This window comes from Semicossyphus pulcher, unplaced genomic scaffold (genome assembly GCF_022749685.1).
Source record: "Semicossyphus pulcher isolate SPU_LCO1_2020_fin unplaced genomic scaffold, fSemPul1.0.p SCAF_13, whole genome shotgun sequence".
Classification (NCBI taxonomy): domain Eukaryota; kingdom Metazoa; phylum Chordata; class Actinopteri; order Labriformes; family Labridae; genus Semicossyphus; species Semicossyphus pulcher.
In genome coordinates, this window is record NW_027211637.1 from 15,890,389 (window position 1) to 15,917,566 (window position 27,178).

At 42.9% G+C, this 27,178-nt stretch overlaps 3 protein-coding genes across 5 annotated transcripts; all 3 read left to right on the plus strand.

The window, feature by feature from the left end:
• The first annotated feature begins 93 nt into the window (after positions 1-93).
• On the plus strand, positions 94-7,518 carry galnt6 (UDP-N-acetyl-alpha-D-galactosamine:polypeptide N-acetylgalactosaminyltransferase 6 (GalNAc-T6)). 3 transcript variants are annotated; one of them, XM_069660176.1, is made up of 11 exons: positions 94-258; positions 1,431-1,942; positions 2,417-2,589; positions 4,664-4,813; positions 4,936-5,170; positions 5,256-5,373; positions 5,480-5,680; positions 5,808-5,939; positions 6,053-6,154; positions 6,254-6,412; positions 6,930-7,518. In XM_069660176.1, exons 2-11 carry the CDS (start codon positions 1,461-1,463, stop codon positions 7,041-7,043), a joined length of 1,866 nt encoding a protein of 621 aa, XP_069516277.1. In that variant the 5' UTR covers positions 94-258; positions 1,431-1,460; the 3' UTR covers positions 7,044-7,518. The 3 variants fall into 3 exon arrangements, with proteins under 3 accessions (XP_069516277.1, XP_069516278.1, XP_069516279.1); XM_069660177.1 differs by having other exon boundaries at positions 1,434-1,942; XM_069660178.1 differs by lacking the exons at positions 6,254-6,412; positions 6,930-7,518 and having other exon boundaries at positions 6,027-6,094.
• A 3,882-nt stretch (positions 7,519-11,400) lies between these two features.
• Positions 11,401-16,264, plus strand: LOC138590062 (polypeptide N-acetylgalactosaminyltransferase 6-like). The gene is made up of 10 exons (XM_069660599.1): positions 11,401-11,873; positions 12,413-12,585; positions 13,880-14,029; positions 14,152-14,386; positions 14,472-14,589; positions 14,683-14,883; positions 15,011-15,142; positions 15,256-15,357; positions 15,457-15,615; positions 16,151-16,264. Exons 1-10 carry the CDS (start codon positions 11,401-11,403, stop codon positions 16,262-16,264), a joined length of 1,857 nt encoding a protein of 618 aa, XP_069516700.1.
• Positions 16,265-19,804: 3,540 nt separating this feature from the next.
• Positions 19,805-26,586, plus strand: LOC138589444 (polypeptide N-acetylgalactosaminyltransferase 6-like). Its single transcript, XM_069659715.1, has 10 exons — positions 19,805-20,286; positions 20,824-20,996; positions 23,369-23,518; positions 23,646-23,880; positions 23,966-24,083; positions 24,191-24,391; positions 24,592-24,723; positions 24,836-24,937; positions 25,037-25,195; positions 26,473-26,586. Exons 1-10 carry the CDS (start codon positions 19,805-19,807, stop codon positions 26,584-26,586), a joined length of 1,866 nt encoding a protein of 621 aa, XP_069515816.1.
• The last annotated feature ends 592 nt before the right edge of the window (positions 26,587-27,178 follow it).

A 27,178-nucleotide genomic window follows, 5' to 3' on the forward strand; every position in this document is an offset into this window, starting at 1 on the left:
ATTTAAAGACGCCGTTAGTGTTTTAACGTGCTACAAGGAAATAACTGAGGGCGCGTGCGACCAGCAGGGGACTCACTCAAGCTAATCATTTCAACAAATGGCACCTGTTCGTTTCAAAGGAGAAGCCAGGGGCAACGGAACTACTGTTTTTCTGGTTCGATACCATCTTCAGTCCGACAACTTTAAGAAACGAGAAAAACTGCAGCACATTTGGCAACTTTCCACACAAATACAGAAATATCACAGCAACCGGAACAGGTGAGGCAACAGCTCTTTTTGTGGGGACATTTTTGACAGAAACAGTTTAATATTCACCTTTCAGTGGCGTCAAGCTGGCATTTTGGGTAGTGACGGAATGGTTTTATATCCTTTTAAATTTGGGATTTCTAGAGCCGCCTCAAGAGAAAAGACCTGACTTCTACGTGAGTTGTTTAACTTTGAGTGAGACTACATTCTTCAAATGACAAGTCAGCTCTTCCTCTTTCATTTCTCTGCGGTGCCTTGTTAAACGGAGCGACTTTGATCTGTTTTTATCATCTGCAAGATGTCACAGCATTGTCAATATAGAGCAGGACTACACTTTGCCTTTATGACATCAGTCAATCCAGATTTTAAAGCTCAATTAATATTGACATAATTTTTAAGGTTTCTTATTCCTCTTCCCGTCATAGCTTAGGTGACAGGAAAACTGGACTAACTGGTTACTCTCTAGAGACAAAGTGTACTCTGTAGTTGTTTCCCCCTTTTTCTTAGACACCAAAAGAGTGTCCTCTTGAATCAATTATGAAGGAGGCTGGCTTGAGAATAGGGTAAATTAATCATGACCAAGTAAGAGTGGGCCTCTTACTGAACAGTGATCACCTGAGGACGCGCAGATGTCCTACATTGCATTGATATCTTGTTTCACATAGCAGGAAACCTTATTGTGCCAAGGCTTGTTGACGTGATGGTCCTGTCATGCTCCACGTTGCAAACTTCACTTCCTGGAGCAAATGATGGCTGATCATTTATGGTGAGGTGTCTTTGAGGCAGGTGTCTATCCAGGGTGTGTGTGTCACTTATTAACCAGTGTGGGAGAGGCTGGTTGAACTAGTCATGTCTCTGCGCACCTGCTGCCACGTGGGTCCTGGAGGACCGTGGCCAGAGCAGGTGAACTCAGGTGTTTACTTAGAGGCGTGGTGTGTTTGTGCACACTCTCCACCCTGCTCTCTCAAACCGCCCTATGGGACTGTTTCCTAAAGCGACAGGAAGGGAGGAGTAGGTTGGCTTGAGTAACTGCTGCTATGACACTTGCAGAGACGCACAAACCAGTTTACAGGATTTTCCTTTTTTAAAGCTTTAAATTAGGTTTTTTTTCAGAGATTGGCTGTAACTTGAACAAATATTTTTTTATACAGCTTTGGATTAAGTTTCTTTTTTTTCTGTTTTAGCAGCCTTGAGAACAAAACCCATCCTTGAACATGCGTTGGTTGCTACGCCGGCGTATGTCCCCCCTGAAGTTGGTGCTCCTGGGAGGGACTCTCTTCATGGTGGCCCTCGTTGTCCTCCAGAGGGATGTTGGCTCTTCACCTTCTGGTGACCCCTGGTTTCAGGAGCTGGTGGACAAGAGGGACAAGGTGATGGTCATGGTCCGAGACGCTGTCAACAACATGGGCTTCCAGATCGGAGCTCCGCAGCCTCCACCAGAGCAGCCCAAGGCCACCAAGAATGTAAACTGCCCTGATGGATTCTACACTCAGGCTGAGCTCAAACCTCACCTGGAGAGACCGCCTCAGGACCCAGCTGCTCCCGGAGCTGATGGGAAAGGATTTAATAAAGCCAACATGTCGCCAGAGGAGGAGAAGGAGAAGGCTGATGGCTTGACACGGCACTGTTTCAACCAGTTTGCCAGCGACCGTATCTCTCTCAGCCGTGGTCTTGGGGATGACACGAGGCCTCCAGAGTAAGAGCTTGTCCTCAAACAATCTTAGACTAATCACTGCTTTACCAACAAGCATGCTGACAGTTACACAGCAGGCGAGATAATACCCTGTGTCTCAGCCGAGGTCAAGCTGCTAATGGTAAATTATTTACTTGAATGTTTTATATTGAGTTTTTCATTCATCATTTAGTCAAAAGGATAATCTGAATGTAGCCATAAAAACCATTAAAGTAGCACAGCAGACATGAACACATCCTGGATTATTGTGGCTGAGGCTGTATTGTTGTACACACTTTTACACACTGCTAATGTTTGTCCAACTTGACAGCTGTACATGTCACAAGCTTGAAAGGCCTTGAGCTATTTGCTTTTTAAATGAGCCGAACAGTGGTCAGTTATATGTGTGTGTGTGTGTGTCATCAGGTATGCCTCTCACTCTTACACACGCCCTTGTGTTTTGTCTCTCTGTGTTTTGGCGTGGCTCTCCATGCTCAGGTGTGTGAACAGGAACTTTCGTCGCTGTCCTCCTCTGCCGACCACCAGCGTTATTATCGTCTTCCACAATGAGGCCTGGTCCACCCTCCTCAGGACGGTCTACAGTGTCCTGCACACATCTCCTGCTTTCCTGCTCAAAGAGATCATCCTGGTAGATGATGCCAGTGTTGCAGGTGTGGAAAAGATAGACACACAGTAATGACAAAATATATTTGAACACACACTAATAAGAAAATAAAAAAAACCTTCTGTAATAGCTAAGTGACAGTAAGAGACCAAAGGAGTTAATTTGTATCCTGTAATGCACACTTATTTCTTCTCTCTATTATAATGTAATTGAGCACAGCAGTTTTGCTAACCTGTGTGCTGGGAAGGTGGCGTTTCAATATAAATGACGTTTCAAAGATAAGCAAAGCACGTAGTTGTCAGTTGTGTGCATAACGATAAGAGAGGAGAGGTGAATAGCAGTTATGCTAAGCCCCAATTGATGCAGTCTTGATAGTTCATGATATCCGTGCTGTGAACTTATTTCTTGAGATGCAGACACAGAGCACAAACAAGGAAATATATCAGTAAAATCGTGAAGTGACTTTTTGTGAGTATTTTATTAAATTCACTTTAACTTCAGAGTCTCTATGGCAGCGTTCCAGCCATGTAAGATAAGATGCCCAAGAATGTTGGTTTTGGATGTGAGCACCGAGTGACGGGCGGTCAGGTTTTAAAATGACAAAAGGAACTTGCAGCGACACAAGAGTTAACACTGTCATAAATGAGAGACACTGTGTATCTTACAGTGGGTATGTAAAGCTGGCCTCAAGTGAAATGCAAAATACAGTGATTTTATCTTTGACTTATGAGTGCAGGTTTGTTATGTGTTTTTCATCGGGATGTATTTAACTATGCAAACAGTTCACCTGTGTAAAATGTCATATCATCTCATAAAGCAGCAGCAACATGGAGTTGTCTGTAAATGCTTTTCTTCTTTTTTTTTACCTTTGAGAAGTATTGTTAGCAATCTTTTGTATTTAAGTTTAGTCTTTTTCAGAAAAGACTTTTTAGCATATCACAGTAGGAAAAGCGCAGGTGTTTATAGTAGCATTAATGATGGCTTTATTCCATTTGGCTGATTCAATGTCATAGTCCTGGTTGTGTGCATGCTGACTGCCTGTCATGGCTTTCTCAGACACCTGAATAGAACAGAACCAATGTTAAAGTTATTATTAACACCTGTGCTTTTCCTCCTGTTAGAAGTCAAAATATCCGGGGGGGAAAAAAGCCCATAATTTGCCCAATCTGGTTAGATGCTACACTGCGTGTAATGCAACCCCATTGATGGTAGCAGTTAATATTTAAGCGTGTCGCATAATTTCAGTCCTTGCTGCACCAAGAACCGAAAGGAAGGATTTATAGTCTCTTTTAAAATTACAGCAGATGTAATGAAGACTTACGCAAATGTATTTATGATGATTCATCAGTTAACAGCAGTTTCAACACTACAGTGTCCTTTTGACATTGGGGGGGGGGTGATAATACAAGTTGTGCACATTGCTTGGTGTGTTGTTAGATATTTTTGCATTTAGAAGTTATTATGACTAACTGACTGAGCTTGAAATAGTATCAGTTGTCAGTGATCTCTGTCATAAGCTGATGTGTTGTTACCCTCAGCTACATCTACATGTTTTCGACTTGCCCCAAACTTCCCTTTTTTCTACCAGAGCAGCTGCTTTCATAATGTTTACAGTTTGTCACCTCACAAAGCCTGAAACTTAGGCCGAACGTGCGGGAAGTGTTGTGCTCAAACGCTTCTTGAAAGGAAGTGTGACCCAGTTTTACGAGGAAGGTTTCCACTTCACTGCTGTTTCCTCTGGCAGGGGTCTCACAGATATAAATATAATGACTGTTTCACTTTCGTTCCTCTGGGGACGCAAGCTACTTGTTTACAATACAGTCTGACAATAACTGTTTAACTGAGCACTGATGTCAGTCTGTTGCGCCTCTGACCACATTCATGTTTGAATTTGGTTAGAGGTGTGCTCTTTTGCATTTGTTTCCCTCTCTACATAGATAAAGTGTACCCTGATTACAATCTTACTGCAAGGTTAGCAGTTAAACCACTGGAGCTCACCAGTGGTTTAACATTTTCAGCTTTCAGAACATTTTCAACATTTTCAGCTTGACAACATAAATTATATAATCAATGAAATATAGGATGAGACAGAGATGACCATGTTTTTTTCACTTCTTCAGAGCACCTGAAGACCAAACTGGAGGAATACGTGCGTCAGCTGAAGATTGTCAAAGTAGTGAGGCAGCTGGAGAGGAAGGGCCTCATCACTGCCAGGCTGCTGGGTGCCAGTATCGCTCAGGGCGAATCGCTAACCTTTCTCGACGCACACTGTAAGCAAAAGAAACAATACATTATCCATAATCACTAATAAAGTGTTGTTAGCAAAAACAAAGTGTGCATGCAAAATTTCTGCTCATTTTGATGTTGATCTCTGTCCTCCCTCCCTGTCTAGGTGAGTGTTTCCACGGTTGGCTTGAGCCCCTGTTGACTCGCATCGTTGAGGAACCCACTGCTGTTGTTAGTCCAGAAATTGCCTCTATTGACCTCAACAACTTTCACTTCAACAAGCCAGTCGCCACCAACCGTGCTTACAACCGAGGTAACTTCGACTGGGGCCTCGCGTTCGGCTGGGAGGCAATCCCTGCGGACGCACAGAAGCTGCGCAAGGATGAAACGTACCCTGTGAAGTAAGAAGAATCTCGTTGATTCTGCTTAGACCATCATGAAGGATTTTAGTGCCTTAAACTTTTTATCTGGCTCTGAACATTTCAGAACACCCACTTTTGCTGGAGGTCTCTTCTCAATCTCGAAGAAGTACTTTGAACACATTGGAACGTACGATGACAAGATGGAGATCTGGGGCGGTGAAAATGTGGAGATGTCTTTCAGGGTCAGTCTCTGTCTTAACTCTCACAGCTGCACATATTATTTAATGCACCTTCCTTCATTTTCATGTTAGAGACTGAATCTCTGCATGTTTTAAACGTGTTTCACAGGTGTGGCAGTGTGGAGGGCAGCTGGAGATCATCCCTTGCTCTGTGGTCGGCCATGTCTTCCGCACCAAGAGCCCCCACACCTTCCCCAAGGGCACAGAGGTCATCACTCGCAACCAGGTGCGCCTGGCTGAGGTCTGGATGGATGACTACAAGAAAATTTACTATCGCCGCCACAAGAACGCTGCTGTTATGGCCCAAGAGGTCAGTGTGACCCGCTGAATGGGAGCGCTAGTGTTCCATGTTAAATGCACACGGATATGATGCCATTAATCATCGTGATTGTTTTGATTGTGTCGTAGTTTTAAATACAGGGCCTTCTCTGTTACAGCATAACTTTGGAGACATCTCTGATCGTCTTAATCTGAGAGAGAGGCTGAAGTGCAAGAACTTTACCTGGTACTTAAATACGGTCTACCCAGAGGCCTTCGTTCCAGATTTAACCCCGGTCAAATTTGGAGCAGTGAGTCACGTATTCCTTTTTTCTGAATGTGGATATGAAAGATAAAACAGACCCCACCTCTTACATAACTGTGCATGTATCTTAGAGTTTTTCTGTGTCCGTGTTTGCTCAAGTTAAGGAATTCAGGATCTGGATCTTGTCTGGATGTTGGAGGGAACAACGAGGGAGGTAAACCTTTGATCATGTACACGTGTCACAACATGGGCGGCAACCAGGTACACTGACTCTGACTCACATGTGTCAAACTCAAATGGATAAATCATTTTAAGTTATCTTGAGCAGTTTGGTCTCTGATCAATGATTTTCTTTTCCAGTACTTTGAGTTCACATCTCATAAAGAGCTGCGTCATAACATTGGCAAACAGTTGTGTCTTCATGCCTGGCCTCAGCCTGAGCAGGTGAAGATCGAGCTCTGCCAGCTGAAGGGGAAGGGCACCAGTTTGTCACCTCAAGAGGAGTGGGTCTTTACAGAGGTGAGGAGATCTTGAGGCTTTATGAAAAAATGTGACACATTTGGGAAATGTTAAGCTTAAAAAAAAAATCAACATTACTATGATATTTGTCTGCTATATAAACTACAGCTGGCTCTTTGTTAGCTTAGCCTGTATTAGAATAAACACTGGAAGCTCCAGGAAGTCACTGCACCCAGCCAAGCAGTAGGCTGGCATATATCTCCTCACCTAACACAAATTGTTGTTTTAACCTTTTTGGGTTTTGTATTGATTCTGCTAACGAGATATAACATAATAATTAAGTGAGCTTTTATGATGCTTGTTAGGAATTATTTATGCTAACTATATTCCGCTGCTTCCCAGTCCTTTTTCTGAGTCAGAGGCGAGAGTGCTATTGATCTTCCTGCCTAACTCTCAGCAAGAAAGAGAATAAATAAGCTAATTTCCCATAATATCACATTTATTAGCATAGAACTGTTAAAGCTATACTTGAAGTGGTGTCGTTTATTCACCCTTTCTCTGTTTTGCTACTCTCCAGGAAAATCTTCTGAAGAATCCCAGTAGTGGAAAATGTTTACAGCTGAAAGGAGACCAGATTCAGATGGACCACTGTAATTCTGACAACCTCTACCAGCACTGGAGCTTCAGCTGACCTCCCTGTATGCCCATCAGGTGACCTCCGTCACCTTGCGTCCCCTTCATCAGGCGTGGCTCTGAGAGGCCAATTCAGCATTGATCCCGACAGCTTCATACTGTGGAGCTCAGGATGTTGGCCATACTGAGTGGACAGTTGAAGATGGAGGACTAAAGACAGTTACATCTGTTGAAGACCCTGGGTTGGCCTTTACTTGTTTTTTTAATTTATTTATGATGGAAACTCGGGACAAGACATTTAAAGGTGGTTGGGGATTAGCAGGCAGTGGGTGGACTTGGCCTCCAGGACCGACAGCTTGAGTGTGGAGCACTGGCTGTCGCCTGCAATGATCTTAATTCAAGGGATTGACACTCCAGATGACAAATCACTGTTAAGTGACGATTTTCTCTGACAGTGAATGTTGAAGTGTGACAATATGCACAGCAGCATGTGATTTCTGTTTTTTTTAATAAAAATCTACTTTGTTGTGAAAGATGTATGATCATTTGATCATTTCATGAGTCATTTTGTTTCACCATATATATTTAGAAAGCATTAGCATTCAGGTGGTTTTACAGTTAACACTGAAATATATTTCAGTTTGGACCAAAGCTTTGATTTGTCCTCATACTGTATGATTCTACTTCTATATGTGTGTGCACTACAGCTAAATTAGTGCTATTGGAACTAACATACACTGTATATATACGTATCTATAATATCCTGAGATAATAATTAACTCAGACTCTTTGCGCTGGTAACTAAAGCTACAGATATAAAATCATTAGAATTTATAAGTTGCCTACTAATAAACAAAATTTCTGACTTATTTTTTATCATCCTGTGAAAGTTGCGACGCCTGAGTCTATGTCCTGATGAGAACTCTCTCTGCAGCAAAGCCATTGGACTTTCTCAGTCAAAGGGAACCTGTTAATGTTTGCGCAACATTTGTTGAGGGAGTGGTTTAATTGCAGGACACATTCCTGCGAATTGTTTCAGCCTCGTCTGCACAGACCTGAAATGTGAGTAAAAGTAAGTGAACAGGATTTCGTCAAAGTTGGCAAACCTAATCTGTTGGAATGTGCAGATTTGATTTGAAGCCTGGAGTCGTCGAGTACCGCTAACCTGCTGGACCGGAGAGCAGAGGTTGTACTGTATATACATTACTAAACATGAGGAATCAGAAACTTTAAAGCATTATTACTCTGGAACAACAGGTGGCAGCATTAACCTGCTTAATTTTTTTTTTTGCAAGGCAATGATGACAATTGCAATTTCTCCGTACTGTGTGTAGCAGCCGAAGGTGTCAAACAGAGGGACATAGTGAGAGCGTTTGGATTAAAAAGCAGAAATGCTGATTTTATGAGAGAGATTTGAGACTCTGATATTACTGTCTAACGTGAGACGTGGTACAGAGGAGACCCTTCCACTAGTTGTCCTCTCGGTTACACTGAGATTATAATCTCATTTTTTCTAACTCCAAACTGTCACTCAGGGTCGGGACTCAGGATTATCTGGTTCAGATCAGAATTTAACTACTGACTGTTAACTACTTAACAATCCAAACTACTGAAAAGGAGACTCCCTTCCATTTGGCTTACATTAACAAAAAAATAGGCTAATATATGCAGATCAAGATGTCTACCTCTGTGCACTTCACATCCCACCCTCAGAATCCCCCTACTACAACGAAGATATTTTATTTTAGAGGGGGAAATAAATCATTTCAAAAGTTTGGGAAATGTTCTAATCTGTGAAGATTTAAATGCTCAAACAGGAGAGAAAGCTGATACCGCTAACTTCCTGGGAGACAAACACCTAGGTCTATCTGCAGAAGCCTGCTTTCCTCTCTCTGAACTCTCAGAGCTTTCACAGTCAGCCCACTCACTCCACTGTCAGACCACAGTAAGATCACGGTCTATTTAAAGAAGGCTCTCACTAACTATGAGGCCTCTGAGCCCAGCACACTTTACAAAGCCACACATTCATATAAATGGAAATCAGACAGCATGGAGAGAAGAGGGGACAACGCACTAAGCAGCAGCTCCGTTAATCAGAAGACTCAGTTCTGGCACAGATGGAACCAACTGAACAGAACACATCAGGGTCAACTGGCAATAGGAAATGGCAGCATCTGGGTTAATTATTTTACTAAACTTTACAGCAACATAACAGAGAACACCAGACAAAACAAAATACACAATGATGGAAAACTTTAGAATCAGCGATCAAAAACAGCCAAAACCCTCGGGATGCAACTATAACAGAGCAAGAGGTGAAGGTGAGCACTCACTGTTAACCATAACAAAACCAGCATTATGGTTTTTCAAAAGAAGACCAGAAGTCAAGTAAGCACACACACTTTTTGTTTGGACACCTCGAAACTAAAACACTCGAAACGCTCCACAGGAAGCTTCAACCTGGCTGTGAAAGATCTGAGAGACAAAGCAAGAAGAGCTTTCTATGCAATCAGACAAAATATAACATTCGACATCCCGATTAAAATTTGGCTAAAAATTAGTATTAGAACCAATAATTTTGTATGGCAGTGAAATCTGGGGACAAAAAATGTAATCAGGACTTTGACATATGGGACAAAACAATCATTGAATCTTTCCGCACAGAGCTCTGTAAGAACCTCCTGCATGTGCAGAGAAACACATCAAACAACACATGCAGGGCAGAACTCGACCAATACCCCCACAGATTCAAAATGCAGAAAAGAGCACTCACATTTTACCAACACCTAAAAACCAGTGACACCCAGACCTACCATCACACAGCCCTGAGCTGCTAAGAGCTGAAACCAGAGAAAAGCCCCTCAACCAGCTGGACCAAAGGCTCCATCCAGACCCCATGACCCAGGCCGGACAGCCTCAGAACACATTCGATCGCAACACCCCCCCAATACAACCACAACACCAGCCTCAGGACCCCAGCACCCCAAAATACAGCCTCAGGACCACAACACCCCCGAATACAACTATAACACCAGCCTCAGGACCCCAGCACCCCAAAATACAGCCTCAGGACCACAACACCCCCGAATACAACTATAACACCAGCCTCAGGACCCCAGCACCCCGAAATACAACTATAACACCAGCCTCAGGACCACAACACTCCCCAATACAACCACAACACCAGCCTCAGGACCACAACACCCCCGAATACAACTACAACACCAGCCTCAGGACCACAACACTCCCCAATACAACCACAACACCAGCCTCAGGACCACAACACCCCCGAATACAACTACAACACCAGCCTCAGGACCACAACACCCCCAAATACAACTACAACACCAGCCTCAGGACCACAACAACCCCGAATACAAGTACAACACCAGCCTCAGGACCACAACACCCCCAAATACAACTACAACACCAGCCTCAGGACCACAACACCCCCGAATACAACTACAACACCAGCCTCAGGACCACAACACCCCCCAATACAACCACAACACCAGCCTCAGGACCACAACACCCCCAAATACAACTACAACACCAGCCTCAGGACCACAACACCCCCCAATACTGTAGAGATGGGTCGCCATAGGAATAGCTGGCTACCAGAGGAGGACAGACTCTGCTCCCAATGTGACAGCCAGCAGGTAGAGACAGAACTATTTTGGTTTATTTGTGGTTTATTATTTGTTTATTATATTAATTGTATTACTTTCTTTCATATTTATCTGATCATTATTATTTTTACTATAATTAACGTTATGTTATTACAAAAGTATTATTAGTATTGTTATTATTGAAATGTTCTTTGTATATATTTTTAATTACATGATGCTTTGGCAATATTATAACAATAACATTCATACCAATAAGCTTTTTGAATTGAGTTGAATTGAATTGAACTGGTCCACCCTCCTCAGGACGGTCTACAGGGTCCTGCACACATCTCCTGCTTTCCTGCTCAACAGGATCCATCCTGGTAGATGAAGCCAGTGTTGCAGGTGTGGAAAAGAAGGGACTTGCTTGGGTCCACTTTCATTTTCAATTTTTGTAAATGATCTACCATGTGCTGTTAGAAATGCTGATGTAGTTATGTATGTGTTATAGCCCTCTATAACTTTTGTTGTTAGCCTTAAGTCATCCGAAATAATCAAAAACAAAAAAGGAAAAAGAGCAAAAAAGCCATAAAATGGCCTCAAGGTTCTCTAAGGGTAAACCAGTGTGGAAGATGATGGTTGAACCAGCCATGTCGCAGTGCACCTGCTGCCACATTGCCAGAGCAGGTGGGGTGTGTTTGTGCTCACTCTCCACCCTGCTCTCTCAAACCAATGGGACTGTTACTAAAGCGATTATAACTTGAACAAACATCTTTCATACAGCTTCTGCGGATTCCATCCTTGAACATGCGTTGGTTGCTTCGCTGGCGTATGTCCCCCCTGAAGTTGGTGCTCCTGGGAGGGACTCTCTTCATGGTGGCCCTCGTTGTCCTCCAGAGGGATGTTGGCTCTTCACCTTCTGGTGACCCCTGGTTTCAGGAGCTGGTGGACAAGAGGGACAAGGTGATGGTCATGGTCCGAGACAACATGGGCTTACAGATCGGAGCTCTGCAGCCTCCACCAGAGCAGCCCAAGGCCACCAAGAATGTAAACTGCCCTGATGGATTCTACACTCAGGCTGAGCTCAAACCTCACCTGGAGAGACCGCCTCAGGACCCAGCTGCTCCCGGAGCTGATGGGAAAGGATTTAATAAAGCCAACATGTCGCCAGAGGAGGAGAAGGAGAAGGCTGATGGCTTGACACGGCACTGTTTCAACCAGTTTGCCAGCGACCGTATCTCTCTCAGCCGTGGTCTTGGGGATGACACGAGGCCTCCAGAGTAAGAGCTTGTCCTCAAACAATCTTAGACTAATCACTGCTTTACCAACAAGCATGCTGACAGTTACACAGCAGGCGAGATAATACCCTGTGTCTCAGCCGAGGTCAAGCTGCTAATGGTAAATTATTTACTTGAATGTTTTATATTGAGTTTTTCATTCATCATTTAGTCAAAAGGATAATCTGAATGTAGCCATAAAAACCATAAAAGTAGCACAGCAGACATGAACACATCCTGGATTATTGAGGCTGAGGCTGTATTGTTGTACACACTTTTACACACTGCTAATGTTTGTGCAACTTGACAGCTGTACATGTCACCAGCTTGAAAGGCCTTGAGCTATTGGCTTTTTAAGTGAGCCGATCGTTTATGGGTTTTACATTCTGCTAATATAACTTTTGGTGAGCAGACCATAAATATCAGCAAACAGTGGTCAGTTATATGTGTGTGTGTGTGTGTGTCATCAGGTATGCCTCTCACTCTTACACACGCCCTTCTGTTTTGTCTCTCTGTGTTTTGGCGTGGCTCTCCATGCTCAGGTGTGTGAACAGGAACTTTCGTCGCTGTCCTCCTCTGCCGACCACCAGCGTTATTATCGTCTTCCACAATGAGGCCTGGTCCACCCTCCTCAGGACAGTCTACAGTGTCCTGCACACATCTCCTGCTTTCCTGCTCAAAGAGATCATCCTGGTAGATGATGCCAGTGTTGCAGGTGTGGAAAAGATAAACACACAGTAATGACAAAATATATTTGAAGACACACAAAGCAAATACAAAAAACCCATCTATAATTGCTAAGTGACAGTTAGAGAACAAAAGAGTTAATTTGTATCCTGTAGGCCTAAGGCATATTTATTTCTTCTCTCTGTCAGAATGGAATTGAGCACAGCAGTTTTGCTAACCTGTTTTGTGCTGGGAAGGTGGTGTTTCAATGTAAATCATATTGCACAGATGAGCAAAGCACGTAGTTGTCAGATGTATGCATAACGATAGGAGAAGAGAGGTGAATTGCAGTTATGCTAAGCCCCAACTGAAGCAGTCTTGATATTTCATGTTATATCTACTTTGAACTTAGGAACGTGTCTTAGGAATCTGCCCTTCATGTAGAACTGACATTTTATTTAATGATGAAAAGATGAAATTGAACACCTTTATTTGCTGTGAACTGTGAAAGTTTTACCTAAAAGACAATGCAAGACTTTTTTTTTTTTAATTGGCAAGAAGCTCAGGTGGATTATTCCTTAAGATGTGAGCAGGGAGCAGACGCAGAGCACAAACAGGAAATATATGAGACTAATCATGAAATGTCCATTTATGAGTAATTTATTGATTACTATTAATTCATTTATTTATCTTACACACACCGCGCACTGAACTCTTACTGTAGATAAGCTGTATAATTGTGTAATAATAATATGTTGACATAAATACTGCCGTATACTGTCCATTTGTAAATTACTCTTGTGTATATAACTCGTTTGCATCGTAACTCTTATTTTGCATTACATTTATTTTTGCATTTAACTTTATTCTGACAATTATATATATATTATATTAGAGACTGAGCCTTCAGTGTCTGCCTACAGAGATCCGCAACGCCGCCTCCCTGGACATTTTCAAAAACACCCTCAAAACCCACCTGTTCACCACAACCTTTGGATTATAATTCACCACCTTCCCCTGTTTTCAGTGCTAGTTTTATTTATCTCTTTCTGCCTTATTTGTTGGCCTGTTTTGTTCTGTTGTCTGTTCGTCATTTACTCTGTAAAGCCTTGGGTCCCGTGAAATGCGCTTAATAAGTCTCAGCTATTATTATTATTATTAGTAGTAGTAGTATTATTATTACCATGCTAATAGAGTGACAGGTAGGTTGTGTTTTAAAATAATTAAAGGAACTTGTATGTAGAGTTGTGTGCAGTGACACAAGATCTAGCAGTGTTATATTGCTTCATTAACTTAAATGAAATATTGAATTTCCCTCACACCATGTTTTTTAATTTCTTTAGAGCACCTGAAGACCCAACTGGAGGAATACGTGCGTCAGCTGAAGATTGTCAAGGTAGTGAGGCAGCTGGAGAGGAAGGGCCTCATCACTGCCAGGCTGCTGGGTGCCAGTATCGCTCAGGGCGAATCGCTAACCTTTCTCGACGCACACTGTAAGCAAAAGAAACAATACATTATCCATAATCACTAATAAAGTGTTGTTAGCAAAAACAAAGTGTGCATGCAAAATTTCTGCTCATTTTGATGTTGATCTCTGTCCTCCCTCCCTGTCTAGGTGAGTGTTTCCACGGTTGGCTTGAGCCCCTGTTGGCTCGCATCGTTGAGGAACCCACTGCTGTTGTTAGTCCAGAAATTGTCACTATTAACCTCAACGACTTTAGCTTCCACAAGCCAGTCGCCACCAACCGTGCTTCCAACCGAGGTAACTTCGACTGGGGCCTCGTGTTCGGCTGGGAGGCAATCCCTGCGGACGCGCAGAAGCTGCGCAAGGATGAAACGTACCCTGTGAAGTAAGAAGAATCTCGTTGATTCTGCTCAGACCATCATGAAGGATTTTAGTGCCTTAAAGTTTTTATCTGGCTCTGAACATTTCAGAACACCCACTTTTGCTGGAGGTCTCTTCTCAATCTCGAAGAAGTACTTTGAACACATTGGAACGTACGATGACAAGATGGAGATCTGGGGCGGTGAAAATGTGGAGATGTCTTTCAGGGTCAGTCTCTGTCTTAACTCTCACAGCTGCACATATTATTTAATACACCTTGTTAGAGACTGAATCTCTGCATGTTTTAAACGTGTTTCACAGGTGTGGCAGTGTGGGGGGCAGCTGGAGATCATCCCTTGCTCTGTGGTCGGCCATGTCTTCCGCGACAAGTTCCCCCACACCTTCCCCAAGGGCAGAGAGGTCATCACTCGCAACCAGGTGCGCCTGGCTGAGGTCTGGATGGATGACTACAAAAAAATTTACTATCGCCGCTACGAGAACGCTGCCATTATGGCCCAAGAGGTCAGTGTGACCCGCTGAATGGGAGTGCTAGAGTTCCATGTTAAATGCACACGGATATGATGCCATTCATCATCGTGATTGTTTTGATTGTGTCGTAGTTTTAAATACAGGGCCTTCTCTGTTACAGCATAACTTTGGAGACATCTCTGATCGTCTTAATCTGAGAGAGAGGCTGAAGTGCAAGAACTTTACCTGGTACTTAAATACGGTCTACCCAGAGGCCTTCGTTCCAGATTTAACCCCGGTCAAATTTGGAGCAGTGAGTCACGTATTCCTTTTTTCTGAATGTGGATATGAAAGATAAAACAGACCCCACGTCTTACATAACTGTGCATGTATCTTAGAGTTTTTCTGTGTCCGTGTTTGCTCAAGTTAAGGAATTCAGGATCTGGATCTTGTCTGGATGTTGGAGGGAACAACGAGGGAGGTAAACCTTTGATCATGTACACGTGTCACAACATGGGCGGCAACCAGGTACACTGACTCTGACTCACATGTGTCAAACTCAAATGGATAAATCATTTTAAGTTATCTTGAGCAGTTTGGTCTCTGATCGATGATTTTCTTTTCCAGTACTTTGAGTTCACATCTCATAAAGAGCTGCGTCATAACATTGACAAACAGTTGTGTCTTCATGCCTGGCCTCAGCCTGAGCAGGTGAAGATCGAGCTCTGCCAGCTGAAGGGGAAGGGCACCAGTTTGTCACCTCAAGAGGAGTGGGTCTTTACAGAGGTGAGGAGATCTTGAGGCTTTAGACATCTCTTTATTTAACACATTTGGGAAATGTGTTTTTTTTTTCACTTTTGATAGCTAAAAAAAATCAACATTACTATGATATTTGTCTGCTATATAAACTACAGCTGGCTCTTTGTTAGCTTAGCCTGTATTAGAATAAACACTGGAAGCTCCAGGAAGTCACTGCACCCAGCCAAGCAGTAGGCTGGCATATATCTCCTCACCTAACACAAATTGTTGTTTTAACCTTTTTGGGTTTTGTATTGATTCTGCTAACGAGATATAACATAATAATAAAGTGAGCTTTTATGATGCTTGTTAGGAATTATTTATGCTAACTATATTCCGCTGCTTCCCAGTCCTTTTTCTGAGTCAGAGGCGAGAGTGCTATTGATCTTCCTGTCTAACTCTCAGCAAGAAAGAGAATAAATAAGCTAATTTCCCATAATATCACATTTATTAGCATAGAACTGTTAAAGCTATACTTGAAGTGGTGTCGTATATTCACTCTCTCTGTTTTGCTACTCTCCAGGAAAATCTTCTGAAGAATCCCAGTAGTGGAAAATGTTTACAGCTGAAAGGAGACCAGATTCAGATGGACCACTGTAATTCTGAAAACCTCTACCAGCACTGGAGCTTGAGCTGACCTCCCTGTACGCACATCAGGTGACCTCTGTCACCTTGCGTCCCCTTCATCAGGCGTGGCTCTGAGAGGCAAATTCAGCATTGATCCCGACAGCTTCATACTGTGGAGCTCAGGATGTTGGCCATACTGAGTGGACAGTTGAAGATGGAGGACTAAAGACAGTTACATCTGTTGAAGACACTGGGTTGGCCTTTACTTGTTTTTTTAATTTATTTATGATGGAAACTCGGGACAAGACATTTAAAGGTGGTTGGGGATTAGCAGGCAGTGGGTGGACTTGGCCTCCAGGACCGACAGCTTGAGTGTGGAGCACTGGCTGTTGCCTGCAATGATCTTAATTCAAGGGATTGACACTCCAGATGACAAATCACTGTTAAGTGACGATTTTCTCTGACAGTGAATGTTGAAGTGTGACAATATGCACAGCAGCATGTGATTTCTGTTTTTTTTAATAAAAATCTACTTTGTTGTGAAAGATGTATGATCATTTGATCATTTCATGAGTCATTTTGTTTCACCATATATATTTAGAAAGCTTTAGCATTCAGGTGGTTTTACAGTTAACACTGAAATATATTTCAGTTTGGACCAAAGCTTTGATTTGTCCTCATACTGTATAATTCTACTTCTATATGTGTGCGCTCCACAGCTGCCGGACCGGAGAGCAGAGGTTGTACTGTATATACATTACTAGACATGAGGAATCAGAAACTTTAAAGCATTATTACTCTGGAACAACAGGTGGCAGCATTAACCTGCTTAATTTTTTTTTGCAGGGCAAGGATGACAATTGCAGTTTCTCCATACTGTGTGTAGCAGCCGGAGGGAAATGAGAGTGTCAAACAGAGGGACATAGTGAGAGCATTTGGATTAAAAAGCAGAAATGCTGATTTTATGAGAGAGATTTGAGACTCTGTACCACGTCTCACGTTAGACAGTAATATCAGAGGAGACCCTTCCACTAGTTGTCCTCTCGGTTACACTGAGATTATAATCTCATTTTTTTCTAACTCCAAACTGTCACTCAGGGTCGGGACTCAGGACTATCTGGTTCAGATCAAAATTTAACTCTGCAATCCAAACTACTGAAAAGGAGACTCCCTTCCATTTGGCTTACATTAACAAAGAAATAGGCTAATATATGCAGATCAAGATGTCTACCTCTGTGCACTTCACATCCCACCCTCAGAATCCCCCTACTACAACGAAGATATTTTATTTTAGAGGGGGAAATAAATCATTTCAAAAGTTTGGGAAATGTTCTAATCTGTGAAGATTTAAATGCTCAAACAGGAGAGAAAGCTGATACCGCTAACTTCCTGGGAGACAAACACCTAGGTCTATCTGCAGAAGCCTGCTTTCCTCTCTCTGAACTCTCAGAGCTTTCACAGTCAGCCCACTCACTCCACTGTCAGACCACAGTAAGATCACGGTCTATTTAAAGAAGGCTCTCACTAACTATGAGGCCTCTGAGCCCAGCACACTTTACAAAGCCACACATTCATATAAATGGAAATCAGACAGCATGGAGAGAAGAGGGGACAACGCACTAAGCAGCAGCTCCGTTAATCAGAAGACTCTTTAGAGTCCAATCAGTTCTGGCACAGATGGAACCAGCTGAACAGAACACATCAGGGTCAACTGGCAATACGAAATGGCAGCATCTGGGTTAATTATTTTACTAAACTTTACAGCAACATAACAGAGAACACCAGACAAAACAAAATACACAATGATGGAAAACTTTAGAATCAGCGATCAAAAACAGCCAAAACCCTCGGGATGCAACTATAACAGAGCAAGAGGTGAAGGTGAGCACTCACTGTTAACCATAACAAAACCAGCATTATGGTTTTTCAAAAGAAGACCAGAAGTCAAGTAAGCACACACACTTTTTGTTTGGACACCTCGAAACTAAAACACTCGAAACGCTCCACAGGAAGCTTCAACCTGGCTGTGAAAGATCTGAGAGACAAAGCAAGAAGAGCTTTCTATGCAATCAGACAAAATATAACATTCGACATCCCGATTAAAATTTGGCAAAAAATTAGTATTAGAACCAATAATTTTGTATGGCAGTGAAATCTGGGGACAAAAAATGTAATCAGGACTTTGACATATGGGACAAAACAATCATTGAATCTTTCCGCACAGAGCTCTGTAAGAACCTCCTGCATGTGCAGAGAAACACATCAAACAACACATGCAGGGCAGAACTCGACCAATACCCCCACAGATTCAAAATGCAGAAAAGAGCACTCACATTTTACCAACACCTAAAAACCAGTGACACCCAGACCTACCATCACACAGCCCTGAGCTGCTAAGAGCTGAAACCAGAGAAAAGCCCCTCAACCAGCTGGACCAAAGGCTCCATCCAGACCCCATGACCCAGGCCGGACAGCCTCAGAACACATTCGATCGCAACACCCCCCCAATACAACCACAACACCAGCCTCAGGACCCCAGCACCCCAAAATACAGCCTCAGGACCACAACACCCCCGAATACAACTATAACACCAGCCTCAGGACCCCAGCACCCCAAAATACAGCCTCAGGACCACAACACCCCCGAATACAACTATAACACCAGCCTCAGGACCCCAGCACCCCGAAATACAACTATAACACCAGCCTCAGGACCACAACACTCCCCAATACAACCACAACACCAGCCTCAGGACCACAACACCCCCGAATACAACTATAACACCAGCCTCAGGACCCCAGCACCCCAAAATACAGCCTCAGGACCACAACACCCCCGAATACAACTATAACACCAGCCTCAGGACCCCAGCACCCCGAAATACAACTATAACACCAGCCTCAGGACCCCAGCACCCCGAAATACAACTATAACACCAGCCTCAGGACCACAACACTCCCCAATACAACCACAACACCAGCCTCAGGACCCCAGCACCCCGAAATACAACTACAACACCAGCCTCAGGACCACAACACCCCCAAATACAACTACAACACCAGCCTCAGGACCACAACACCCCCCAATACTGTAGAGATGGGTCGCCATAGGAATAGCTGGCTACCAGAGGAGGACAGACTCTGCTCCCAATGTGACAGCCAGCAGGTAGAGACAGAACTATTTTGTGTTTCTATTCAGTGTTGCAGGTGTGGAAAAGAAGGGACTTGCTTGGGTCCACTTTCATTTTCAATTTTTGTAAATGATCTACCATGTGCTGTTAGAAATGCTGATGTAGTTATGTATGTGTTATAGCCCTCTATAACTTTTGTTGTTAGCCTTAAGTCATCCGAAATAATCAAAAACAAAAAAGGAAAAAGAGCAAAAAAGCCATAAAATGGCCTCAAGGTTCTCTAAGGGTAAACCAGTGTGGAAGATGATGGTTGAACCAGCCATGTCGCAGTGCACCTGCTGCCACGTTGCCAGAGCAGGTGGGGTGTGTTTGTGCTCACTCTCCACCCTGCTCTCTCAAACCAATGGGACTGTTACCTAAAGCGATTATAACTTGAACAAACATCTTTCATACAGCTTCTGCGGATTCCATCCTTGAACATGCGTTGGTTGCTTCGCCGGCGTATGTCCCCCCTGAAGTTGGTGCTCCTGGGAGGGACTCTCTTCATGGTGGCCCTCGTTGTCCTCCAGAGGGATGTTGGCTCTTCACCTTCTGGTGACCCCTGGTTTCAGGAGCTGGTGGACAAGAGGGACAAGGTGATGGTCATGGTCCGAGACGCTGTCAACAACATGGGCTTACAGATCGGAGCTCCGCAGCCTCCACCAGAGCAGCCCAAGGCCACCAAGAACGTAAACTGCCCTGATGGATTCTACACTCAGGCTGAGCTCAAACCTCACCTGGAGAGACCGCCTCAGGACCCAGCTGCTCCCGGAGCTGATGGGAAAGGATTTAATAAAGCCAACATGTCGCCAGAGGAGGAGAAGGAGAAGGCTGATGGCTTGACACGGCACTGTTTCAACCAGTTTGCCAGCGACCGTATCTCTCTCAGCCGTGGTCTTGGGGATGACACGAGGCCTCCAGAGTAAGAGCTTGTCCTCAAACAATCTTAGACTAATCACTGCTTTACCAACAAGCATGCTGACAGTTACACAGCAGGCGAGATAATACCCTGTGTCTCAGCCGAGGTCAAGCTGCTAATGGTAAATTATTTACTTGAATGTTTTATATTGAGTTTTTCATTCATCATTTAGTCAAAAGGATAATCTGAATGTAGCCATAAAAACCATAAAAGTAGCACAGCAGACGTGAACACATCCTGGATTATTGAGGCTGAGGCTGTATTGTTGTACACACTTTTACACACTGCTAATGTTTGTCCAACTTGACAGCTGTACATGTCACCAGCTTGAAAAGCCTTGAGCTATTTGCTTTTTAAGTGAGCCGATCGTTTATGGGTTTTACATTCTGCTAATATAACTTTTGGTGAGCAGACCATAAATATCAGCAAACAGTGGTCAGTTATATGTGTGTGTGTGTGTGTCATCAGGTATGCCTCTCACTCTTACACACGCCTTTGTGTTTTGTCTCTCTGTGTTTTGGCGTGGCTCTCCATGCTCAGGTGTGTGAACAGGAACTTTCGTCGCTGTCCTCCTCTGCCGACCACCAGCATTATTATCGTCTTCCACAATGAGGCCTGGTCCACCCTCCTCAGGACAGTCTACAGTGTCCTGCACACATCTCCTGCTTTCCTGCTCAAAGAGATCATCCTGGTAGATGATGCCAGTGTTGCAGGTGTGGAAAAGATAGACACACAGTAATGACAAAATATATTTGAAGACACACAAAGCAAATACAAAAAACCCATCTATAATTGCTAAGTGACAATAAGAGTTCATTTGTATCCTGTAGGCCTAAGGCATATTTATTTCTTCTCTCTGTCGGAATGGAATTGAGCACAGCAGTTTTGCTAACCTGTTTTGTGCTGGGAAGGTGGTGTTTCAATGTAAATCATATTGCACAGATGAGCAAAGCACGTAGTTGTCAGATGTATGCATAACGATAGGAGAAGAGAGGTGAATTGCAGTTATGCTAAGCCCCAACTGAAGCAGTCTTGATATTTCATGTTATATCTACTTTGAACTTAGGAACGTGTCTTAGGAATCTGCCCTTCATGTAGAACTGACATTTTATTTAATGATGAAAAGATGAAATTGAACACCTTTATTTGCTGTGAACTGTGAAAGTTTTACATAAAAGACAATGCAAGAAGCTCAGGTGGATTATTCCTTAAGATTAATCCAGTGGTACTATTCTTTCCTGTCAAACAGGCCACAGCAGGTTAAACTTAATTCTGCTCTCTCGGATACTGTACTGAGCAGCACTGGTGCCCCTCAGGGATGCGTCAGTTCGCCGTTTTTATTCACATTGTACACCAATGACTGTGTCAGCTCCCAGCCGGACCAGCATGTGGTGAAATTTTCAGACGACACTGTTATACTTAGTTTGTTAAAAACCAATGCCAACTTAAACAGCCACAGATCTGGAGTGGACAGTTTTGTGAGCTGGTGTGACGCTCACCAACTTCAGATTAATACTGGTAAAACAGTGGAGATGCTGATGGATCCAAGGTCAGTTGGGGATCACAGCTCCGTGGCCATACACGGACGTAACATTGAGCAGGTTAAGTCTTATAAATATCTGGGGGTGCATATTGATAGCGACTTAAGCTGGCACACGCAAGTGGCAAGTGTCTGTGCCCGAATCCACCAGCGCCTGCATTTTCTACGTCGGCTCAGAGTGTTTGGTGTCTGTAGGAATATTATGTTGATTTTCTATAGAGCAACCATTGAATCTGTCTTACGGTATGGCATTATCAGCTGGTTCGGCAACCTAACTGTTAAATCAAAGGCTCAGATATTAAATCTGATTAAAACGGCAGGGAAAATCATGGGTATGACAGCACCTGTAACTCACCAAGACAATCAATCCTTAGACTTGCGGATAACATCTTATCTGACACATCTCACGTACTGCACTCTGAATATGTTTTATTGAACTCAGGAAGGAGGTATAGAGTCCCTCTATGTAAGCACAACAGATAAAAGCATTCGTTCATCCCACTCTCAGTCAAGCTCATTAATGGGCAGATTGTTCAGGATGGACGGAAATGATCAGGGGCTATGTGACGCTGAATTTGCACAGAGATGAATTGCACTTTATGAATTGCACTTTATGTGACTCTGCTGAGTATTTTATTTCTTATGTATTGTTCATTGTTATTTCTGACTATTGTATGTGTGTAGTGGAATGTTGTTGTGGGTGGAATGTCCTGTCTGCAGCAGACCCCTCTGTCCGAGACAAATTTCTCCCACGGGAGACAAATAAAGATACCTTGACCTTGATGTGAGCAGGGAGCAGACGCAGAGCACAAACAGGAAATATATGAGAATAATCATGAAATGTCCATTTATGAGTAATTTATTGATTACTATTAATTCATTTATTTATCTTACACACACCGCGCACTTAACTCTTACTGTAGATAAGCTGTATATTTGTGTAATAATAATATGTTGACATAAATACTGCCGTATACTGTCCATTTGTAAATTACTCTTGTGTATATAACTTGTTTGTTTCGTAACTCTTATTTTGCATTACATTTATTTTTGCATTTAACTTTATTCTGACAATTATATATATATTATATTAGAGACTGAGCCTTCAGTGTCTGCCTACAGAGATCCGCAACACCGCCTCCCTGGACATTTTCAAAAACACCCTCAAAACCCACCTGTTCACCACAACCTTTGGATTATAATTCACCACCTTCCCCTGTTTTCAGTGCTAGTTTTATTTATCTCTTTCTGCCTTATTTGTTGGCCTGTTTTGTTCTGTTGTCTGTTCGTCATTTACTCTGTAAAGCCTTGGGTCCCCTGAAATGCGCTTTATAAGTCTCAGCTATTATTATTATTATTGTTGTTAGTAGTAGTATTATTATTACCATGCTAATAGAGTGACAGGTAGGTCGTGTTTTAAAATAATAAAAGGAACTTGTATGTAGAGTTGTGTGCAGTGACACAAGATCTAGCAGTGTTATATTGCTTCATTAACTTAAATGAAATATTGAATTTCCCTCACACCATGTTTTTTAATTTCTTTAGAGCACCTGAAGACCAAACTGGAGGAATACGTGCGTCAGCTGAAGATTGTCAAGGTAGTGAGGCAGCTGGAGAGGAAGGGCCTCATCACTGCCAGGCTGCTGGGTGCCGGTATCGCTCAGGGCGAAGTGCTAACCTTTCTTGACGCACACTGTAAGCAAAAGAAACACAACAATACATTATCCATAATCACTAATAAAGTGTTGTTAGCAAAAACAAAGCGTGCATGCAAAATTTCTGCTCATTTTGATGTTGATCTCTGTCCTCCCTCCCTGTCTAGGTGAATGTTTCCACGGTTGGCTTGAGCCCCTGTTGGCTCGCATCGTTGAGGAACCCACTGCTGTGGTTAGTCCAGATATTGCCTCTATTAACCTCAACGACTTTAGCTTCCACAAGCCAGTCGCCACCAACCGTGCTTCCAACCGAGGTAACTTCAACTGGGGCCTCGGGTTTGGCTGGGAGGCAATCCCTGCGGACGCGCAGAAGCTGCGCAAGGATGAAACATACCCTGTGAAGTAAGAAGAATCTCGTTGATTCTGCTCAGACCATCATGAAGGATTTTAGTGCCTTAAACTTTTTATCTGGCTCTGAACATTTCAGAACACCCACTTTTGCTGGAGGTCTCTTCTCAATCTCGAAGAAGTACTTTGAACACATTGGAACGTACGATGACAAGATGGAGATCTGGGGCGGTGAAAATGTGGAGATGTCTTTCAGGGTCAGTCTCTGTCTTAACTCTCACAGCTGCACAAATGATTTAATACAACTTCCTGTCATTTTCATGTTAGAGACTGAATCTCTGCATGTTTTAAACGTGTTTCACAGGTGTGGCAGTGTGGAGGGCAGCTGGAGATCATCCCTTGCTCTGTGGTTGGCCATGTCTTCCGCACCAAGAGCCCCCACACCTTCCCCAAGGGCACAGAGGTCATCACTCGCAACCAGGTGCGCCTGGCTGAGGTCTGGATGGATGACTACAAAAAAATTTACTATCGCCGCCACGAGAACGCTGCCGTCATGGCCAAAATGGTCAGTGTGACCCGTTGAATGGGAGCGCTACTGTTCCATGTTAAATGCACACGGATATGATGCCATTAATCATCGTTCTCCCTCCATATTTATGACAACAATTCACATTCCCCAGAGCAACAAGTTAAAATGACAATAAAAGTGTAAGTGATTGTTTTGATTGTGTCGTAGTTTTAAATACAGGGCCTTCTCTGTTACAGCATAACTTTGGAGACATCTCTGATCGTCTTAATCTGAGAGAGAGGCTGAAGTGCAAGAACTTTACCTGGTACTTAAATACGGTCTACCCAGAGGCCTTCGTTCCAGATTTAACCCCGGTCAAATTTGGAGCAGTGAGTCACGTATTCCTTTTTCTGAATGTGGATATGAAAGATAAAACAGACCTCACCTCTTACATAACTGTGCATGTATCTTACAGTTTTTTTGTGTCCGTGTTTGCTCAAGTTAAGGAATTCAGGATCTGGATCTTGTCTGGATGTTGGAGGGAACAACGAGGGAGGTAAACCTTTGATCATGTACACGTGTCACAACATGGGCGGCAACCAGGTACACTGACTCTGACTCACATGTGTCAAACTCAAATGGATAAATCATTTTAAGTTATCTTGAGCAGTTTGGTCTCTGATCGATGATTTTCTTTTCCAGTATTTTGAGTTCACATCTCATAAAGAGCTGCGTCATAACATGAACAAACAGTTGTGTCTTCATGCCTGGCCTCAGCCTGAGCAGGTGAAGATCGAGCTCTGCCAGCTGAAGGGGAAGGGCACCAGTTTGTCACCTCAAGAGGAGTGGGTCTTTACAGAGGTGAGGAGATCTTGAGGCTTTAGATATCTCTTTATTTAACACATTTGGGAAATGTGTTTTTTTTTGATAGCTTTTGATAGCTAAAAAAAAAATCAACATTACTATGATATTTGTCTGCTATATAAACTACAGCTGGCTCTTTGTTAGCTTAGCCTGTATTAGAATAAACACTGGAAGCTCCAGGAAGTCACTGCACCTGTCACTCGTTACGAGTTAAACAAAAAGGTGAGGACCCAGATGCAGACTTAGATAAATAGGTTTAATAAACAGAAGGCAAAAAATGCAAAAACAAAATCTAACTCCAACAAAAGACAAAAAGGAAAATCAAAAAGGCGGAGCAAAAAACTTACAACAAAAACCAGGAACAGGTAATCCAAGAGACATGAGGGGTTAGGGGAAGCATGAAGAATATCCATCATCGACATAAACAAAACTCCAGAGAAGGACGACCCAGGATGGACGACATAGACTCACGTACGATGGATCACAATGAACAGGCCACGAGACAGGGGAGCACAAAGACTAAATAAACTTAGGAGGTGAGGCTAATCAGACACAGGTGAGACAATCAAGGGAGCAGGTGAAAACAATAAGGGCAGGGCACATAATTCAACAGGTGGGAAAACACACAAAGGCAGGAAGTAAAACAAGACAAAACATACATAGGGCAAGAACTACTAAATAAAACAGGAAACACTAAAAACCAAACTCAGGACTGTGATAGTAGAACTCATGCAGAAAATCTCTAGACAAGAAAACACAAATGAATTACATAACTAAACAAGACTAAATCAAGACAAGAACACAATATATTAAATACAAAATTAAACAATGAGAACTCATGACAGGTAGACAAAGTGACATGGTTAAACAAATAATAACTGAACACCAAAATACAAGAAAACCGGAACTAAACTAGAAACTCATGACAGCACCCAGCCAAGCAGTAGGCTGGCATATATCTCCTCACCTAACAAATTGTTGTTTTAACCTTTTTGGGTTTTGTATTGATTCTGCTAACGAGATATAACATAATAATTAAGTGAGCTTTAATGGTGCTTGTAGGAATTATTTATGCTAACTATATTCCGCTGCTTCCCAGTCCTTTTTCTGAGTCAGAGGCGAGAGTGCTATTGATCTTCCTGTCTAACTCTCAGCAAGAAAGAGAATAAATAAGCTAATTTCCCATAATATCACATTTATTAGCATAGAACTGTTAAAGCTATACTTGAAGTGGTGTCGTATATTCACTCTTTCTCTTTTTTGCTACTCTCCAGGAAAATCTTCTGAAGAATCCCAGTAGTGGAAAATGTTTACAGCTGAAAGGAGACCAGATTCAGATGGACCACTGTAATTCTGAAAACCTCTACCAGCACTGGAGCTTGAGCTGACCTCCCTGTACGCCCATCAGGTGATCTCCGTCACCTTGCGTCCCCTTCATCAGGCCAATTCAGCATTGATCCCGACAGCTTCATACTGTGGAGCTCAGGATGTTGGCCATACTGAGTGGACAGTTGAAGATGGAGGACTAAAGACAGTTACATCTGTTGAAGACGCTGGGTTGGCCTTTACTTGTTTTTTTAATTTATTTATGATGGAAACTCGGGACAAGACATTTAAAGGTGGTTGGGGATTAGCAGGCAGTGGGTGGCTTGGCCTCCAGGACCGACAGCTTGAGTGTGGAGCACTGGCTGTGGCCTGCAATGATCTTAATTCAAGGGATTGACACTCCAGATGACAAATCACTGTTAAGTGACGATTTTCTCTGACAGTGAATGTTGAAGTGTGACAATATGCACAGCAGCATGTGATTTCTGTTATTTTAAATAAAAATCTACTTTGTTGTGAAAGATGTGATCATTTGATCATTTCATGAGTCATTTCGTTTCACCATATATATTTAGAAAGCATTAGCATTCAGGTGGTTTTATAGTTAACACTGAAATATATTTCAGTTTCGACCAAAGCTTTGATTTGTCCTCA

What these genes read in the sequence shown, in the direction of transcription:
- galnt6 (XM_069660176.1), top strand. Translation starts at nt 1,461, where the DNA reads ATGCGTTGGTTGCTACGCCGGCGTATGTCCCCCCTGAAGTTGGTGCTC. An exon ending in AGATGATGCCAGTGTTGCAG is followed by an intron (nt 2,590 to 4,663) that starts GTGTGGAAAAGA and finishes TCACTTCTTCAG; the next exon opens with AGCACCTGAAGACCAAACTG. An exon ending in AACCTTTCTCGACGCACACT is followed by an intron (nt 4,814 to 4,935) that starts GTAAGCAAAAGA and finishes CTCCCTGTCTAG; the next exon opens with GTGAGTGTTTCCACGGTTGG.
- LOC138590062 (XM_069660599.1), top strand. Translation starts at nt 11,401, where the DNA reads ATGCGTTGGTTGCTTCGCTGGCGTATGTCCCCCCTGAAGTTGGTGCTC. An exon ending in ATGTGGAGATGTCTTTCAGG is followed by an intron (nt 14,590 to 14,682) that starts GTCAGTCTCTGT and finishes CGTGTTTCACAG; the next exon opens with GTGTGGCAGTGTGGGGGGCA. An exon ending in ACAACATGGGCGGCAACCAG is followed by an intron (nt 15,358 to 15,456) that starts GTACACTGACTC and finishes TTTCTTTTCCAG; the next exon opens with TACTTTGAGTTCACATCTCA.
- LOC138589444 (XM_069659715.1), top strand. Translation starts at nt 19,805, where the DNA reads ATGCGTTGGTTGCTTCGCCGGCGTATGTCCCCCCTGAAGTTGGTGCTC. An exon ending in GATGACACGAGGCCTCCAGA is followed by an intron (nt 20,287 to 20,823) that starts GTAAGAGCTTGT and finishes CTCCATGCTCAG; the next exon opens with GTGTGTGAACAGGAACTTTC. An exon ending in AACCTTTCTTGACGCACACT is followed by an intron (nt 23,519 to 23,645) that starts GTAAGCAAAAGA and finishes CTCCCTGTCTAG; the next exon opens with GTGAATGTTTCCACGGTTGG.